Here is a 19,404-nt window from a genome sequence, read left to right as displayed (position 1 = left end):
TTCACTTAGGCTCTCTAGAGTGCCTGTGCTGGGTCACAAGATCTACGTTTGGTCAAAACGATTTTCACTCTGTAGAGACATGTTTTCCATTTGTCATCAGCTTGCTGGTTGTGTTCAGTCTCAGTCACTTTTTATGCTCCTAGGCAATTTATCCTCCGAGATCTTATTGATCAGTAAATATCACTGTCTTTAAACTTCCTTTTCCTTTGTGGTGATATGATATATGACATAATTTATTTATATCGCGCTTGTACACAAGTGTTTCAGAGCGCTACAAGGCAAGGGAGGGACCAAGGGAGAACAAAACAACGCTCTTACTAAGCCCAGTGACATTAAGAATGTGCAAGTGCATGGGAAAGGGAAAGGGGAAAAGTGCATGGAGGAGGGTAGAGAAGTGGAAAGTGTAGAGCAGAGGAGAAAAGATAAATAATAATAAATATAAATAAATAATAAAGGCAATAAACGGTGGTAGTGCAGTCAGCAAGTGGCAACTGCTGTGTTTAAGGCAGCAGACAGGGTATGTCTGATAAGTGCAGAAAGAAAAGAACGGGGGTGGGGGACTGTATGGGTACAGGTACAGAACCCAGTGCAAGGGGTGGCCCGGAGGCAGTGCAGGAGGGTGGCAGGGTGAGCAGGTACCTGGGCCCGGAAGACAGTAGGTGGCCAGGTGCACAGTGCCAAGAGAGAAACAGATCAGCAGGGGAGAAAGGGGGGGGGCAGAAGCAAAGAGGAAGTTACTGAGGTGCTTCCGGAACTAGAGATGGTTTTCCTCCAGTTTCAGAGTGGCAGGGACGCTGTTCCAAAGGGAGGCCACAGCCGAAGACCCCCAGCTCGTTTTTTTGAAAAATGACTGACCCTGAGGGAGTTAGAAGTAGAGGAGCGAAGAGCTCGAGAGGGGAGGTATTTTGCAAAGGTAAAGGACCCAGGCCCCAAAAAGTCTTGTGGACAATTCAGAGGGTTTTTAATTTAATCCTTGCATCCACTGGGAGCCAATGAAGGGATTTCAGAGCTGGAGAGATACGATCCGAGGGCTTGAGGCCCAGGACAAGTCTCACAGTCCTGTTCTGTATTAGTTGTAAAGGGCAGAGTGTAGAGGCAGGAAGATTTAGAAAGAGGCTGTTGCAATAGTCCAACCTGGAGAGAACCAGAGCTTGGGAGACAATGAGCTTCTGGGGAAAGGAGAGGAAAGGCAGAGTACCTCGGAGGAGGTGCAGTAGGAAGTTTGACTTTTTAGAGACATCTGAGATGTGGGCGGAGAAGGAAGTGTGGAGTCAAAGATTACCAGGTAGGGACAGGAGGAGGGCCAAGGGAGTCCGACCAGAGAGTGAGGGGAAAGGATGGTGTAGGTGTACCAATGAGGAAGATCTCAGTCTTGTTGGCATTAAGACAGCGATCATTGGTGGTACACCAATCTTGAATGGCAGTTAGGCAATCGGAGATGAGAGAAGGAGAGGAGGTGGCTGAGGGTAGCCTGAAAATGAGCTGAGTCGTCAGCGTAGCACTTGAAATTTGAGCAGAAAATGGCAATGTAGTGGGCGAGAGTTGCCAGGTATTGGTTGAAAAGCCAGGGCGAGAGGTTAGACCCCTGGGGAACAGCAAAGGTAGAGCGGGAGATAGATGATAGGAAGGACCCAAGTTAGACCTGGGAGGGTCGGTCAGAGAGGAAAGAGGTCAGCCAGGCCAGAACCTGATCGGTGATACCCAGGTTATCACGGAGACGGTTGAGCAGGGTGATATGGTTGACCGTGTTGAAGGCAGAAGAGAGATCGAGTAGGATGAGGACAGAGGGAATGTTGGAGTCAAGGTTGGAGAGCAGATCTTGACAGATCTTCAGGTGTAAAAAGGGGAGTTATTTGTGAATGTTGAGTTAATACGATCTATGCCAGGGAGGAGGTGTGGCCTTAGGCATGTGATATGAAATGAGTTTGGAATCTAATGGACCATAGTTTCTTGTAAAAACATAAAAACTTGATCTGATGAGTTCCACAGGAAATGCTTCTGACCTTGTACTCTGACAGAGGAGTTATTCCAGGTGGAGGCCATTCCCAAGTGAAATACAGATCTGCTTCAGTGGCATTCTAGAACAATTTGTTTTAAGAGGTTTTGTGAAGAGCAAAGAGGTTAAACATCGGTTGACACACCCTTGTTCCTTCAGTTGTCGGCCTCTTTTCAATGTTTTAATCAAGGTACTATTTCAGTGTGTCCTAAGTGGGGTCCAGCGTGGTTTTGCCAGCGATATTCTGTGATTGTTCCGTTTCGTCTTTGTCACTGCACATAATGTGGGTCGGCATTGCATCAAAACGTGTTAAGTGTCTGAAAGATCATGCTTGCCAGTTATTGTGCATGTTCCCTGACATCCTAGTAGATGATCATCAAGGCTTCACAGAAAGCAAGCTGATCCTGTCTTGGGTGTTGGAGATCTGAAAGCAGTGAGAACTAGTGTCTGGAGATTTTGACTGATAAGGAAGGGTTGTTAAGGCAGGATTTAGAGCGTGTGAAGATTTTAGTGTGAAGATGGATTGTTAAGCATAGACTGCATTAAGGTTTTAAAGGAATTTGTGGCCAATTACATGAATTACATGTATAATGCATAGGATCTTGAATGATTCAAAATGGAGGAGTCTTACTGCAGAGGTGTGAGAATTCTGGAATTTCTGAGGCAGGCTTTGCAGAGCTCCTATGTAAATGTTGATGGCATAGCCGAGAAAGCAAACATGTTAAGGTGCACTCAATGAAATTAATGGTGGGTCCCCCAAAATGGTTGCATGCGCCTCATGACCTTAAGCAGGCGAAAGGAGGATTTTATATCTTACTGCCTTGGCTGTCTCGGGTGGGGTACCCACCTCCGCTCTCTATGTGGGGAGTGACCGAGTGAAGGGCTAGTTTCCACAACTTAGAATTTCAGTCTTACCTTCATTAGGTCAGATGTCAGGGTTACATACCTGTCAATTTAAAGTAGGCATCTGCCAAGACTTGCATCATCGGAGTCACGAGAGTTGTGGAGTTTGTGGATGATCACTCAATCGTCAGAGTAGTTGTAATAGGTGAGACTGAATGATTGAAGTAGTAGGGCAAAGAGGTTTAAGTAGATGTTGAGATGATAATAAGGGAGTGTGCGGTGCAGTACTTGGGCAGGTGAAAGGTTACAGCAACTTTGTGGCAGGAAGAGATCTAGTCCAAAGCTTGGCCTCAAACACTCATCTGGGAGCAATGATTGATAAAAACTGTCTGATCTACTGTGTTGACTGTGGCTGAGTGCTCTTGGATGATAGGCCATATTGTTTCCTACTCGCCCAGAATCAAAACCCACTCCCTCCCAAGAGAAGCCTTTTATTATCACTTGTAGCTTTTTTCAAACATTGTTTAATTTTCGTTTCTAAATGAGGAATCGTGGGGCTAGATTCTGCAAGAAAGATGCTTCATGGCTATTCTGTCATGGATCATATTTATCTCTGGTGTGATGGTGGATCTTATCTCTGAGTAAATAATGAACATTTTTGCAGTAAACTCCTTGGCCCTCCAGCTTTCTTTTTGTCCTTCTTTCTTCCCCTGGATTCCATGTCAATGGGTCTTTCTTTAACTTAAACCATTTGCGTGAGCGCCCCAGGAATTCATGTCTGAAGTTGCTGCAAGGTGCCTTCTGTACTTGAGTTCTGAGCCTTTGCTTCATCCACATTTGTTGTTGATGTAGTGAGAATTGCATCCGTTTCCTTTGATTTTGGTCTTAGAACTGCTGAGCCTTTTGCCAGTTTGTGAATAGCTATACATCTTTCTTGGTGAGAGTTTGCCACCTGGTTTGATGAATCTGTAGGGCGAGCTGACTCTTCCTCTTACGACCAAAGATGTATAATGTTCCTCTTCTGCAGCGTTGTTTTGTGCTTTGTGCCATATAGGACCGGCTATGGGTACTTTTGCCATGAGGGACTGTGATGGGGAAACAGTAGCGGCCAGCATTGCGGGGAAAAACAGCAGGGAAGAGGATAAGTCAACTGTCCCACAGGATAAAAAAAATGCTAAGTATAAGAGTCACCAGTGAACAAACTACATATCCCAGAATGCCCCACCCGCCAACTACTAGGCAAAGTAGAAGGGACACGAGTGAACAAATACAGATACAATCTACAATTCACAGAGTGCCCCGGCAGATGCATAATCAACACAAAAGCCTGAGTAGGGGAAAAGAAATGAAACAAGGAAGATGAAAAACCGCGTTTCCATATAACGGGGAACGGTTGAAGTCAGAAGTTAAAAACAAGGCAGGCTACGCGAGGGTTAAGCAGGGAGGAGGAGAATTAGCCTCAGGTGTGAGAAACACATGGCTAGGAACGCCCGATTTGTTAATTGCTGGGGAGGATGGCCAGAGGAGTTAAAAGCATGTGAAAACAACTCAACTTGTCTCTCGCCTTGCAGGAGTGGAAGGAGGCTGATGGAGCGGGCTCGTACTGGTACGAGGCCAGTTCCCCATATCGGTGGGCATATTAGAGGAAAAACGAAAATACACCGGAGTGCACCATACCTGGCTTGCAGGCCGACTGCTCAGTGGATGAAGGCTCCGGACGAAAAGGAGTTTTCAGGGTGTGAAAACAGACACCGGACGTTTGTTTATTTAAGTGATTCCAAGCCCGAGGCCAGCGAGGAACGGGGGAATACTGGAGAGCCATCATCAGCAAGCCGGAGAAATGGCTATGAGACTATCGCTGGAGTAGATGGGCGTGCTGAGAAAACGCTCTAATCCAGTACCGGATACATTTGGATTCAAGGAGGCTTCCGTCCATGTGATTCATGGGACGGACTGCAATTTATTTTGAAAGGAAGGCTGCCATTCCGGGGGTTTCCACGTTATGGACTGTATTTAATTTGAAACCCTGCAAGCTCTGAATTGACAGTTACGAACTTTTGCTTTGATTGAAAGACAGATTAAAACCCTGGAGAAAGACCTTTATTCCTTAATTTTGCCTCATGAACTATAGGTGAATTGTTTGCAACCGACTACCGTAATAACTGGTGGCCATAAATAAATATGATCTGTTACCATACCTTTCTGTCTCTGGCTCACTACTTAACAGGGACCCAGTGCACCACATGTGTGATACCTCCACGTCAGTATGAGTGATCCTTTCAGGCTACTTCTCTCACCTGCTGACCCCCAAAAGTCTTCCTGCATCAGTCTCCCTTCTTCCAAGCCCTGTATGTTATATTGGTATGTTTTGTTTGGCAGTTGTGAAAAATAAAATGGGCACCCTGCTCAGTGTGCTTATCCACTTAGTGGATCAAGCATACAACTATTTTAACACTGACCTATTTGTCAAATATAAAGATCTATGGCAATTCTTCTTTAATAGCTTCTTTTGCCAAGAATACACACCACTTGTCTCACAAAATGTTCTTCATTCTTAAAAGAAAGTCATACTACTATTAAAGCCTAAGTTCTGTGTCTTCTGTAAGCACCTTTACAGCATGCACAAATACTAACAATTAACACACATAGAATATAATAAAAACAGTCGTAAACTCTGCAGTTTGGTCCTCTGGTCCCCTTACAAGATCTGTCAGAACTCCAGCACCCCACCAGTGGCTTTGTGTGTCCACCTCAGCTATCCTGTTCGGACAATGCATCCTCAGTATGATGGCGACAATCCTGTAGTCGACACACACCGTAACAATGTATTTTTCCAAATACCAGGTAGGTTTCTACCTTGGTAGGTGTCCACCTTGGTAGGTGTCCCTATCCCGGCTTCTCTCAATCTACTTTTAACCTTTTTGATGTCAACAAAAAATATGTTGTGGTTAACTGCTGAGATTTGAAAGAGGTTATGATTTCTTGGAGAAAGGCTTTGCTGGTTCAGGGTAAGGTGATTCGGGAGTAAGTTGGCAGTCTCTGAGTGGTTGATCTGGAAGTGAGGATTTCCATGGAGCTTAGTGAGGAGGTTCCTTGAGGGGGCATGGCAAAGATGATTTCTGGATCACTGCGAGTTCCTCTTAGACTGATCTTTGCAGTCAATCTGTAGAATGTTTTAGATGGTAGGTACATATACCTCAAGGATGTGTGTGGATGGGTGTTGGAGATATTTAGGAGGCAACAATCAATGGGGGTGGGGGATTCTTCCCCTCTCCAATCAAGAGCGCCACACCAATAACTCAGTTTATCGGATTTTTTTCACTAGCTCTGCTCCTGACTCATTTCACACCACTATCAGTCCTCACCCATGAGCAATAGATAAACCAAGAATCAGGCCAGTGTACAGAAAATATAAATTTATTATTTAATAGACACATCAGTATAGCACAAGAATGATCACTAGACTATGCCACCTTCCTCCATGGCGCAAACTTCATTACAAATAACTTGAACACTATTCACTTTTTTTAATGACATTTTATTAATTTTAGTCACAGATAAACACAAAACATAGTCTTTCCACAGTGGAAACCATATAAACCCCTTAACCGTCCTCCATGCCACCCTTTCCACCCCATCTGCGGAAAAAATATACTCTGCGTCGGATACATGCATTCCATTGAGAACTCCTTCCCCCATTGGGCTTAATTGCAGTACACTCAAGTTCACATTTGACAATTCTAAAAACCATGGATCCGGGGGCCAGCGTGTCAAAGGGTCATATAGCCTGATCCAGGCATTCCCTTTCTCTCTGAGTTCAGTCCATTTTGGTCACAAGTGCCACCTCCTTACGGTGCCATGAATTTAGTTTCGAACAATGACCATTCACCCTCCAACCTTAAGTTGCCCCCATTTAGTGCCACAGTTATCCTTTCCATTAGGTATATATCCTTGGCTTTTGCGGACCATTGTTTAACCCCTGTCAATTTTTTGGCTTTCCAACACCTCGCTAGGTAAGCCCTTACCAACAGAAAATGTGCCATATGGGGAAAATCTCTCCAACCCTATTCATCCCCCGCCAAACCAAAATGTACCATCATGGGGTCCAGGCTTTCCACACCCTCCACCTCCTTAATCCATCCCCACACACCTTGGCGCAATACACCTGCACCGTACTGCACCCCCACCACATGTGCCAGTATGTAGCTTGCTCCCCAAAATTATGATATCAAAATGGGCTCACGGTTGGGAACACCTTCGAGAGGTGCACTGGATCATTCAGTATCACCCCATTACTGCGTGACACAAATTGCCGAAAACAAAAACACATTTTTTACAGTGCATTTCAGCATAATTATATGTGGGGGGGTGTAGGGTAATACTACACAATGTAGGAAGGTATGGCAGGGGCTGCAGGGGTCTCCCCCTCATATAATTGCATTGAAATATCACAAAAGAAAAAAGAATAAATATTTGTGTCTTCTGCATTTTTTTCCCTGTAGTAATCACAAATAAACCACCCTACTGCCAGCGATATTACTCCATGTAATTTATATTGGCAAGCTATGGAGGTCTTGTATGCTCTATTAGACATTTTCTGCCAAAACTGCTTTCCAATTTCCTTCCTATGTCACGTTACAATTTATCGCGCAGTCCCTCCATCCTCCCCATTGTCGCTTCAACCAATGATGCATATAATAGTGATATTAGTCCCTTCATATCCCTAAGAGAGTACAGAATTTTTTCAGTTATCGGGAGTTCTCGCTGTACACTCTCTCCACTTTTTTGCTGCCAGCACCCCCTTCAACTTAAGATACAAGAAAACCGATAGTTTCCCCAACTTTAAGGAGCCCTCCAATTCCTGGATAGTAATGAATTTCCCATCTACCCATAACTGTCCCACTCTAGCCAGCCCCGCCTCAAACCATGCCTGATATCTCCCTGGGTCTGAAATATCATCCCTTATCAAAGGAGCCCATAGATGGCTCATCGATGAGGGCCACGTGGTAACTCCCTTCATCCCTGGGCTCTGTCTCCAGTTGTTCCACAACACTCCCCGCCAGCCCCGCCTCAAACCATGCCTGATATCTCCCTGGGTCTGAAATATCATCCCTTATCAAAGGAGCCCATAGATGGCTCATCGATGAGGGCCACGTGGTAACTCCCTTCATCCCTGGGCTCTGTCTCCAGTTGTTCCACAACACTCCCAAAATGGGATGTTCCCTAATCCGTCTAATCACTCTCTCACTCGGTACCCACAGCCGTTCTCCTACTGTCACTGGCTGTAGATAGCGATTAGACCCATTCCTTGTCCGAGTTCTCTTGTAAGTGTGGCACCAGCATTCGCAGTTGAGTCGCCTTATAATACAGGATAATGTCAGCCAGCCCCACCCCTCCCTTCTCTTTGGGCAGCGCTAAAGTGTTATAGGCTGCCCAAGGCTTTTACCCCTGTCAGAGGAACCAGAGCATACAGCCCCTTCTGGCACCCCTATAGGTAACATCTGGAACAGGTACATTACTCTGGGGAAGAAGTTAATTTTCAGGGAGTTTAATCAACCCGTCAATGCGATGGTATTTCCTTTCCAGACAGTCATTTCACTGTACAATCTCTCCAACAGCAGATGATAATTGGCATCAGCTCGACCAGGGACCTGGTGATGTTCACCCCCAAATAGCAGACCTTTTTCAATTGAACTTCCATCCCCAAATTGGAGGACCAATGTCTCTCTCATCCACATCAAAAGTCCCACTTTGAGATAGTATTGCAAATTCTAGCCTGCATCACCCTCTTGGTGAACTGTGAATATTGACCTGTGTTGCATGCCTTGAAAATTGTTAATACTGCATTGTGTAACAACTATAGAGTCCCACTATATAGTTGCCCTCTGTGTTAGGCCCTTTCTCCCTCTATCCAGGTGTCCCAAATCTAGACGCTGCTATTACAGCTACGGTTTTGCATTTACTGTTACTTTTACCTCTGCCCCCTGTGTTACGCCTTTCTCCCTCTATCCAGGTATCCTGTGTCGGGGGTGCTGTTGTAACATCTAGGATTATTGCGTTCTCTGTTGCTGCATACTGTTGCCCCCCCCCCCGTTTGACCCTCTGCCACTGTCCTGGTGTCCAGAATCTAGACGCTGGTTTTACATCTAGGGTCACTGCATCTATTGTTACAAGTACATCAATTTCTAGCTGCTGCCTTAACCTCCCCTGGGATGGAGATCCCACGTCAACAAATACCACCTCTCTGACCCCTCCTCATTCCCGGCCTTCCTGCACGTTACCCTCCCCCATAACTCACCCGACCCGGCGCATAACCCATGCTGTAGCACCCAACTTCATGAACCCCCCCCCTTTATCCCACATCTGGTTGCAACCCACGAGCGCTGCCCCTGTACAACGATGCACCCTGACCCCGCCTGCCCACCCCCCTTCCACCACTTCACCTCCAACTCTAAGATTGGAGGAGAACTCTGGCACACCAAACACCCGTCTCCTCAATCGTTCATCCCCCCACTCCCCAACCCACCTGAACTCATCTGCATCCACGTCTCTAACATCTATTGAGAACAACCCCACACTCCCCGTCCATACACCACGCACAATATGAAACTCACAAGCCAGAGAAGCTCTCTGGTGCTACATACATCATGAGCCCCTCTCAACTACCATGCCATCCCTGTGCCCACTGAGGATCTCCCCAACCTCTTAACCTACCCCCATGCCACCCTCTCCCTCCCGCACAGCCCCTACTCGACCCCCGCCCACAGACGCCCCCCCTTCATATCCCTAGTAGCTTGTCTCACCCTTTCTAGAACACTAGCTTAATTATCTTCCCCCTCTGACCCTCCTACCCTCTCTCACACTCCTATGGCACCAATACCACAAAAAGCCAAAAGAGTGACTGGTCCTCTCCCTCGACCCCCCCATACCTCACCATTTCTCCATCGGTCCAACCTCCCAGCCTTTACCACCCCTGCCTTCAGACCCTCCCCTCCCCCATCTCTGTCTTCACCCCCTTGCTCTTGACTTCTCACCCAGTACATCTAAACCCCCAGCTCCCTCCAGACTCGAACCAGAAACAATCCACCTAAACCCCCACACCTCAAGTGCTCCACCCACCACCCTCCCAATCCCCCCTGATCCTCCCCACCCTGTCCCTCACATACCTACCACCACCGCCTGCCTTCTCTTCCCGCCCCCCGGTGTCTGGTCAAAGGATCGAATACAAAGGGTCGAATGGTCAAAGGATCGACACCAAAGGATCGAAAACCAAAGGATCACATTTTTTTTTTTAAATTATATATATTTTTTTGGGTTTTCGTTTAGTGAAAAAAAGTGGTTTTTACCACAAAAAACGGGGTTAGGGGTCCCTCCCCCCAAAAAAAATAAAAATGTAAAAAAACAAAACAAAAATTTGATCCTTTGGTTTTCGGTCCTTTGGTGTCGATCCTTTGACCTACAACCCCGCCCCCATCGACATAACCCTCTCACCCGACACTCACACAAGTCCACAGGTATCCAGTCTCCCATCTACCACCTCAGCCAATCTCAGCCACCCAGAATGATTCTACCACATCCCCCAACTCTTCGGGCACCCATGTCCACCGAGCACTCTCTGTGAGGAGCGGCACGAAAACCACCTCCCCTCACAAAGTCACATGCATCCTTTTTAATGCCCTCTCCGTAGCAAGAAACTGACACAGCATGTATGACCTCCTATCCTCTGATAATCCTAATCTAATTTTTATCACCAAAACCTGGTTCTCTGACGATTTTGCGCCAGTCGCGCACAAGGCTTCCCCTACCCCTCCCCCCGGCTACTCGCTTATCGCCCACAATAGACCCTCCCGAGGTGGCGGAGTGGCAGTCCTCTACAAACCCCATTTCTACGTCTCACTTGTCGAATCCCAGACAATATCCTACCTCTGACCTATGAATGTTAATATGTGCCACACTTAAATGGAATTGTAAATGTCAGCATGTGCTACAAATGGATATAATCGTGAACATTAGACTGTGTTGCATCTAGATAGGATCGTGAATGTTAGCATGTGCCACACCTAGATGTAATCGTGCACACTAGCCTGCGTTGCATCTAGATAAGATCGTCAATGGTAGCATGTGCCACACTTAGACAGAAGTTGTCCATCATTTAGATAGAATTGTGAACATTAGCTTGCGCCAGACCCAGACAGGATTGTGAATGTTAGCAATGCCACACTTAGAATTGTGAACATCAGCCTGCATCACTTCCAGATCGGATTGTGAATGTCATGTCAGCAATGACACACCTAGTTAGAATTGTGAACATTAGCCTGCATCACATCTAGATAGGACTGTGAATGTTAAATAGTCCAACATTTAGAGAGAATTGTGAACATTCGGCCTGCGCCAGACCCGGACAGAATTTTCCATGATAGTGAGTGCTACATTTGGTTAGAATTATGAACATTAGCTTGTGTCGCACCCAGATGGGATTATGAATGTTGGCAACGCCACACCTAGTTAGAATTGTGAACATTAGCCTGCATCACATCTAAACAGGATGGCAAAATGTAGGCAAGTCCCACACTTGGAACAAATATTATCAGTAACTTCCGCCTAGAAATTGCTCCTTCTGCATTGGCTCATAAACTCACGCAAACACTCCCATCCCATATCATTACGCTTACTCTCTACTCTACACCATCACACAATTAGAATGCAGATATACCAATGATCAATTCGGCCTAGCTGTTCACATACGAACATTACCCCATGAACACCTCATCACTCTAATAAAACGCAGCTATCCCATGACATTCTGGCCTAGCTGCTCACATAAGCGTCCTACAGGCCTAACACAGCAAGAACCCAGTCTGGGTGTCCACCCACCACACTCCACACATTCAACTGATAGCCTCTCCACCTAATGCAGCTACCATCTGGCAATTACATCAGCTGCACTTACAACTGATGCACCCACGCACCCTACAACACTTTCCCTCTCTACTGACCTGGACTGTGGTCCCCGAGGGCGTTCAACCTACTAGCGCTTTGAGGTCATACCAATGATATATAGAGCGCTATATAAATGCCAAATAACATAACATGCAACGCTTCCTGTGAATCCCTTCTGGTAAAACTCTTGCTACCATCGACATTCACCCCCAGCTTCCTACTCATCTACAGACCCCTGGATACGCCAACAGTAGACATTTCGCCAACAGTCTCTGTGACTCAATAGCTACCATTCAGGTAAATCGCCCCCATCTCATACACTCCTAGGAGATTTCAATGTCTGGTTTGATATGCCCAACAACCCCATGACCCATCTGGTGGTCGACAGTCTCGATGCACTCAACCTCTCCCAACATACCACTGGTCTAGCTCACTCAGGTGGGCACACCCTTGATGCGATTTTCAGCTCCTATGACCTGGTTTATATATCCATTCCCAAACACCTTATCTGGACAGACCACTTTACCATCCCTTTCTCTATCCATACACCAGCCCCTCTTCCTACAGCTCCCCATGCCCCCACAAGTGCTGGAACAAAGTCAAGGTACTTCCCGACCTAGCTGAAGCCCTGCTACTCCGTCCCCCTGCAACGCTGTCCTGTGGTAGACCCTTAACCATTGAATCCTTCGACTCCTGGCTTAATGACTCACTCATTCCTCTCACCCTTCGCAACCTAACGCAAAGGACTGTGCCCCAAATGGTTCATGCCCCACCTGAGGACTTTCAAAAAACAAAATCACTCTCTTGAACGCAAATGGTGATCATCTCAAACCGATCTCAGCAGATCCATGTTCGCCCTCCACCATTGTAATTACAGATGCGAGATCCGACGGGCCAAAAAAAGCCTATTACAATACACACATTGTGAACTGTGGCAGCACCAGCAAAGAAGATCATCTCTGAATTTGTGAAACCTACCTGCACCTCTGCCCAATCCACTCCCACCTAATCACTCTTCGACTCCCTCTCGCTGCATTTCTACAACACCGCACTTGACATGATGGCAACCCTTAACACCAAATTGTCCTCACTCACCGCCTCCATTACACCAACCCCTCCTGATCCCATTGCCCTGACGCCCACCTTACCAACCTTCGACTCTTTCAAACCCATCTCCAGAGATGAGTTCCTTGACATACTATCAGCCAGCAGACCCTCCGGGTCGCCCCTCGACCCCTGCCCGCCTCTGTTCTGAAAGAAATATTCTCCTCTATCTGTGCAGTAGAACATACATGAGCCATACTAAACAACTCCCTCACCCCTGGCATCTTCCCTGAAGCCTTTAAAATAGCGCATGTCAAGCCACTTCCAAAGAAAACATACCTTGACCCAAAGAATTACAGGCCAATCTCCAATGTCAGATTTCTCACAGAACTCATTGACCAGACTGCATACTCCCAGCTCAACTGCTTTGTAGAATCCAAACAAACTCCCCGACCCCACACAATCGGGCTTTAGACCTCGGCATGGAACAGAAACCACTCCGATCTCGATCTGGGATGATCTCAAGGTCATGGTAGATTCTAAGGATTGCGCAGCAATGATTCTCCTCGAACTCTCCGCAGCCTTTGACACTTATCTATTCAATCCTCCTTGACCGCCTCCACTCCCTAGGAATCCGTTGCTTGCCACTCAAATGGATTGCCTCTTTTCTCAGCAACAGGAAACACATCGCCTTCCTCTCCCCTTTTGTCTCAACTGCTCGCACTGTGAACACTGGAGTACCCCAACGCCATGCCTCTCTGCTCTCCTTTTCAACCTCTATCTGACCACTCTACCAGGATTCATCTGCGTGCACATTCTCTCCTGTTACAACTACGCTGACGATACCAAAATGACCCTGAGAATCCCCAAGACCAGCACCAACCCACGTCCCGACCTTGAATCTTGTCTCTGTGATATTGACCGATGGATGACAAGTAACCACCTCCTTTTGAACCCTGATAAAACTGAAATCATGGTGTGCGGCAATACTGCCCTCCTCCCATGGCCCCCCTCCCTCAGCCCACTCCCCTCCAATATAGTCAAAAACCTAGGCTGCACTATGGTCTCAGGCCTTACTCTCTCCCGTCCGATCAATTATGTTTCAAAATGCTGTCACTACCACCTCAAACCTCTTAGACACATGTCTATTGTTATGTCGAGACTGGACTATGCCAATTCCTTATAACTGGGAGCACTGGCATACCACCTCAACAAACCCCAAGAGCCAAAAATGCTGCTGCCAAACTCCTCCTCTGGAACACAAAGACCACATATCACCCACTCTCCGAACCCTCCACTGGCTCCTAGTCAAACAAAGGGCCACCTTCAAGACCCCATGCATTACCGACCAAGCAGTGAACAAGACCGGCCCAACGTACCTAGAAGAGAAGATAAAACCGTACCTCCCATCTCGCACCCTAAGATCAAGCACTGCCCTCTTTATAGTGATTCCAACCTCTAATTCTGTCAGGATTGGCGGATCTGCCTTCTCAACCTTGGCCCCAACTCTGTGGAACTCACTTCCCCCCCCATATTCGACACACCCAAGACTACATGACCTTCTGCAAAGCTCTAAAAACCTGGCTCTTTCCATAATGCCGACTAAGACCATCTACGGCTGCTGAGACCTTATTCTAATAACTAATGTTCAAAGAGATCCCGAGCAATGACACCACTGAATATGCCTATTACGTCACTAATAAGTTTACTCATAACGCAGCTTTCGCAATCGTGCACTTGAAATCCGGAATAGCGAGCTTGTTAGATCAAAACCTCCACCCAGACTCTCACCTCTCTATCACTATGCTCACTCTCTACTCTACACCAACAAACAATTAGAACGTGGCTACACCCCTCGATCAATTTCGGCCTAGCAGCTCACATACAAACAATACTCCATGAACACCTCAACATTCTGATAAAACGCAGCTATACCCCACGAAAATCGGCCTAGCGGCACACATAAGCATACTACGCAGGCCTAACACAGCCAGAACCCAGTCTTGGTGACCATCCTCCAGACTGCACACATTCAACTGATATCAAATACCACCATACCACCACACCTAATGCTAAGATGCAGCTACCCTCAGGCAATCGCATCAGCTGCGCACATAATCGGTGCACCCAAACACCCTTCGACACCTTACTCTCTCGACTGACCTGGACTGCGGTCCCCGAGGGCGTTCAACCTACCAGCACTTTGAGGTCATACCAATGATATATAGAGCGTTATATAAATGCCAAATAACCTAACATAATGAAAGGGAAGAGCACTGATTTCTGTTAGTTCACCCTAAACCCAGAGAAGGACCCATTCGCTGCTGGGACAGAACTATTCGGGTTACGCAGATGTAGAAGGATATTGTTTGCATACATTTCTATTTTGAACTCTTTCGCCCACCCTTATACCCTCCACTTGGTGCGTTCCCCTCCATTTTTCAGAAAGGAGTTCAAGAGATAAAGCAAGCAGCAAGGATCAAAGCGGGCACCCTTGACTATTCCCCCTCTGTAGTACAAACTCTCTAGAGAACATCAGATATGCCAGTAGATCTGTATACAGTGCCTTAATCCCATTGAGAGTTTGCTGTCCAAAACCATACTTTTGCAAGACTGCTTATAAAAAGGCCCATTCCACTTTATTGAAAGCAAGCTTTCTTGGCATCCAGGGAGAGCAACATAGGATTTCCCCCCTTCCCCATTGTGAAATCCATGAGGTGCAAAGTCTTTCTCAGTATATCTGCCCCCTGTCATCCCAAAATAAATCCCACCTGAACAGAATGAATCAAACTGGGCATTAGGTGGTTAAATCTGCTTGTCAATAACCTAGTGAAGGTCCTAGCGTCCACGTTGAGAAGTTCCTTCCCCTCTTTGGGAATAACCAATATTAACCCTTGTCCAAATGATCAGGGAGCCCATAACGTGGTTGTACAACTTCACCTTGTTGGGGACCAGGCTGCCCGTAAAAGAGTCTTATGAAACTTCACTGTGTATCCGTCTTCTCCCTGTTCCCTGCCCGTCTTCATTCCCTGAATGGCTAGCATAACCTCCTCCCGAATAATCGGGGCATCGATCTCTCCCGCCTCTTCCTCCCACAACTGACAGAGTGACACTCCCTCCAAGTATCTCTCTAGACCTAGAACATCCACCTTGGAAAGGCCTTCATAAAATTCTGTGAACACCTGAAATACCCTCTACATCGCTCCTCTCGCTCCTCTCTGTCCCTGAAGCCTTGCTGCCAACAGCCTTGTCTCCCTTTTCATAATATTTTTGGTGTAGAAACTGTAACTGTCTCACTACACTATCAATTTCCAGAGCTTTCAGCTCTTGCCTCTTTTCTCTGGCTTCCCTCATCCATTCATCCTCCCTCTCTCCCTCTGCCTGCTGCCCAAGGCCTGAATCTCTCCCCTGGCCCTATTCTCTATCGGGGTCCTTTCCCTCTTCTTGTTGGGTCCTTCCCTGATAATAAGCCCCCTCCACGTCGCTTGCCCGCTTCACAAACTGTGCATAAATCCACCTCCCCATTATCGTTAAATTGAAAACTGTAATGCTTTCTGCATTTCAGCTAGGAACACTACATCCTTAAATAGCATGTTGTTACTCCTCCAGAGTGAGTGCTGAGTCTGCAACCCCGCCATTGTGAAGTTCATATACAGCATGTTGTGTCCCGACCAGCTGACGGGAGCCAGTTCACATCCTACCGCTCTTCCCAGCAACTCCCTACATCTGCAACGATAATCAATGTGGGTACGTGTGCCGTGGGGAGGGAAGAAAAAAGTGTAACCCCTGTCATCTGGGTGGACCCGTCTATCTCCACATGTCCACCATTCCCTTCAATTACAAGTATTCTCCAAGACCCCCCACCCACCCAAAGCCTAGCCTCTTTCTTTTGATTAGTCCAGAGGTTATTAGTTAGGTTCCACCGCCTTGAAATGCCTTTCTGACCAACTTCAGTTATGAACTTAAAATGTTGAATGTGCCACTTTTTCTAAATGTATCGATAATCGTCACAAACTATATATTTTTGAATTGGTCTAATCATGCCGCACGTAATGCATTGTGTGTCATTTCTGCACAAGGTTGCAGGTTTGGTTGAGATTTTCGTGATTTACTCAATCAGAACAAAAGTTAGTGTGACAAGAATTTATATACATGTATCTAATTTGATAGGCTACAATCCCCCCAAATCTCTGCTTTGTGAAATTTTTTAGAAGCTAGAATCACATTTTAGCTTCTAACTCTGTGTCTGGGTTCATGAGTGTTCTATCATTGATGGGTCTTTTCATAAGCTATTTGGAAATATTTGAACCATTTTGATGAGAATTATGGTTCCCTGGATAATCAACAATTATGATTCCCCATAGCACCTATGGTAATCTCAAGTCATATGCATAATTCTGACTTCAATTACACATCACATCACATTTCTTTCTCTACTTAGATGTAGGTGGAGCCATCTGTTTCTTTGTTGACCTTGCCTGCTATAAAGTACTCTCCTTTCTTTCAAAGTTAATAGCGGACCCTAGGTTCTCCTTATCTTCTGATGCAGCTGGGATAACTCCACCTCCTTGTATCATGTGGTGGTCTCATCTCATCTGCCAGTCAGCCCAGGGAGGGACCACAAATGACTTGGATTTTGGGGGATTATTCAGAGATCACATCAATTAACTTGGTCTTTTGTTTTCACAGTGTGGGTCAAATCACCACCATAAAACCTTGGTCAGGCACAAGTGTTACCATTTCCCGACTTTCCTGAGACTTCAAAGAAATGCCCAGATGTCTGATAAGTGTAGGGGCAAGATGAGCACTGCTTGATCTTTGAGTCGAATGGGGAAAGGCCCCCTGACTTGAACACTACTTTTAAAGCCAGCTCTGATAACAGAACATGGTGCTTTTAAATGCATTTTTATTTCCACCATACACATTTTTCTTTAAGGTATTGCATCCCAGAGGTGCATTTTTCTCTTGACCCATGTCCATCTGTATATTTTAAACTATATTACAATGCCACGTAGATTCCTCTGTACATGTTTACTTCCATGCTGCAGAATACCCACATTTCTTCATGGCATCTTTCTTTTGGGAAAGGTGCATTTCAGTGTCTCAATGATCTGTAATGGAAGGTAGTTTAATTTCTTTATTTCTTTTCGGCATTGTCATTCAAACACGGCACTGTTCATTTTTACTTTTATTTCACTGACCACACTGGTGGGATCTTTGGCAGTTCAAATTTGCATGCTGGCCTTTTGGTCTGCCAGCCACAATTTGCTTTCAATGTTCTGCACTTTTAGTCCTCAGTCAGCCATATGCAGTTTCCATTTGTCTTGTGGTTGAATGTAAACACCAAAAGGGCAGTAGTGAACAAAGAGTGTGTGTGGTGAAGAGATGGGCAATAGTTGCATTATGAATTACCATGAATTGCGCTTTGATGAGCATGAGATTGCAAGATTGTTGGGTGACCTTGTGGAATTTGGAAAAAAAGCGCCATGTCCATTAGTACAGTATTGTGGACGTTGCGCTAATCTGTGTATTACGATTTGGTCTGTAGATGTGTGCAAGGAGAATGGGGCCAAGTTAATTACTCTGCATATGGAAGAAATTATAAAGTGAGCGAAGGTATCATCGTTCTTACTAACATTTACAATTTCACTATCTGTATTTCACGCAGGAGCTGAAAAGCAAAGACGTAGGAGACTACTTTGACAGTGGAATCGACGGCCTCGCAGCAGACTCGGGATCTCCTCTGCAGTCATCCAGTTTCCAATGGTCGCCAGGTTCTGGGCAGCTCTTCCCCCAGCGGAGTGAGTCTGCCAATGCCATCAGTAGTGACGCTGTGCGTCAGAACATTTATGAGAGTTTCATGCGAGAGCTGGAGACCGATAAGGACAATGTGGAGAACCCTGCAGCCTTGATGGAAACGGAAGAATCCAGTAGTGACTCACTCAGCTCCTTAGAGCAACTCGATCTGCTTTATGAGAAGGAGCAGGGGGTCGTGCGCAAGGCAGGATGGCTATTCTTCAAGCCTCTTGTTACACTGCAGAAGGAGAAGAAACTGGAACTAGTGACACGCAGAAAATGGAAGCAATACTGGGTCACCCTTAAAGGTAAACATTCCCTTAGCCGCTATGAAAAAATTAGCCATGTTACAGGGTATATGTGCCGACGAAAGAGAGTAAATCTTTCCTGTGCATGTCTTGGCATGGAAATCTTCAAAATATCCATTTGTTTCTCTTCCAGTAGCTGGCGACTGTTGCTCTTCAATGTGTTTAAGAGTTGTGCTCTGATGACAAACCCAGCAAGAATGCTAATATGCAAGTCGCAGAATCTTCAGTGCATGCTGACTTTATCAAGAGCTCTATGCTGGCAATATCTGACATCCTTCCTCTAGCCTCACTGAAAGCTAATATGATGGAAGTTTAGGAAAATTGCAGGGTTCGTACCTAAATCGTTTAGCTGTGCGCTGGTGGCTTTTTGTAGGAGTGCCCAGATTCATTTCTGATGCAGTCGCAGTGCAGGACTATGTGCAAGAAGGCCTCTTCTCTATGTTTGGCCTTGGAAAACAAATTGGCTTTGCTGTGCTC

General features: G+C 46.2%; 1 protein-coding gene across 1 annotated transcript in view; it reads left to right on the top strand.

Annotated features, from left to right (window-relative positions):
* The window catches only part of TIAM2 (TIAM Rac1 associated GEF 2), a 552,861-nt gene that overhangs the window by 88,736 nt on the left and 444,721 nt on the right, over positions 1-19,404 (top strand). The window contains exon 4 of the mRNA XM_069607743.1: positions 18,492-18,927. Within this exon, the coding sequence (XP_069463844.1) occupies positions 18,492-18,927 (436 nt within the window). The remainder of the gene's footprint in view (positions 1-18,491; positions 18,928-19,404) is intronic.

Source organism: Ambystoma mexicanum, chromosome 4q, assembly GCF_040938575.1.
Source record: "Ambystoma mexicanum isolate Mex_15411 chromosome 4q, UKY_AmexF1_1, whole genome shotgun sequence".
In the NCBI taxonomy this organism is placed as follows: domain Eukaryota; kingdom Metazoa; phylum Chordata; class Amphibia; order Caudata; family Ambystomatidae; genus Ambystoma; species Ambystoma mexicanum.
Note: the sequence above shows the minus strand (reverse complement) of the source record. Positions and strands in the feature narration are given on the sequence as shown.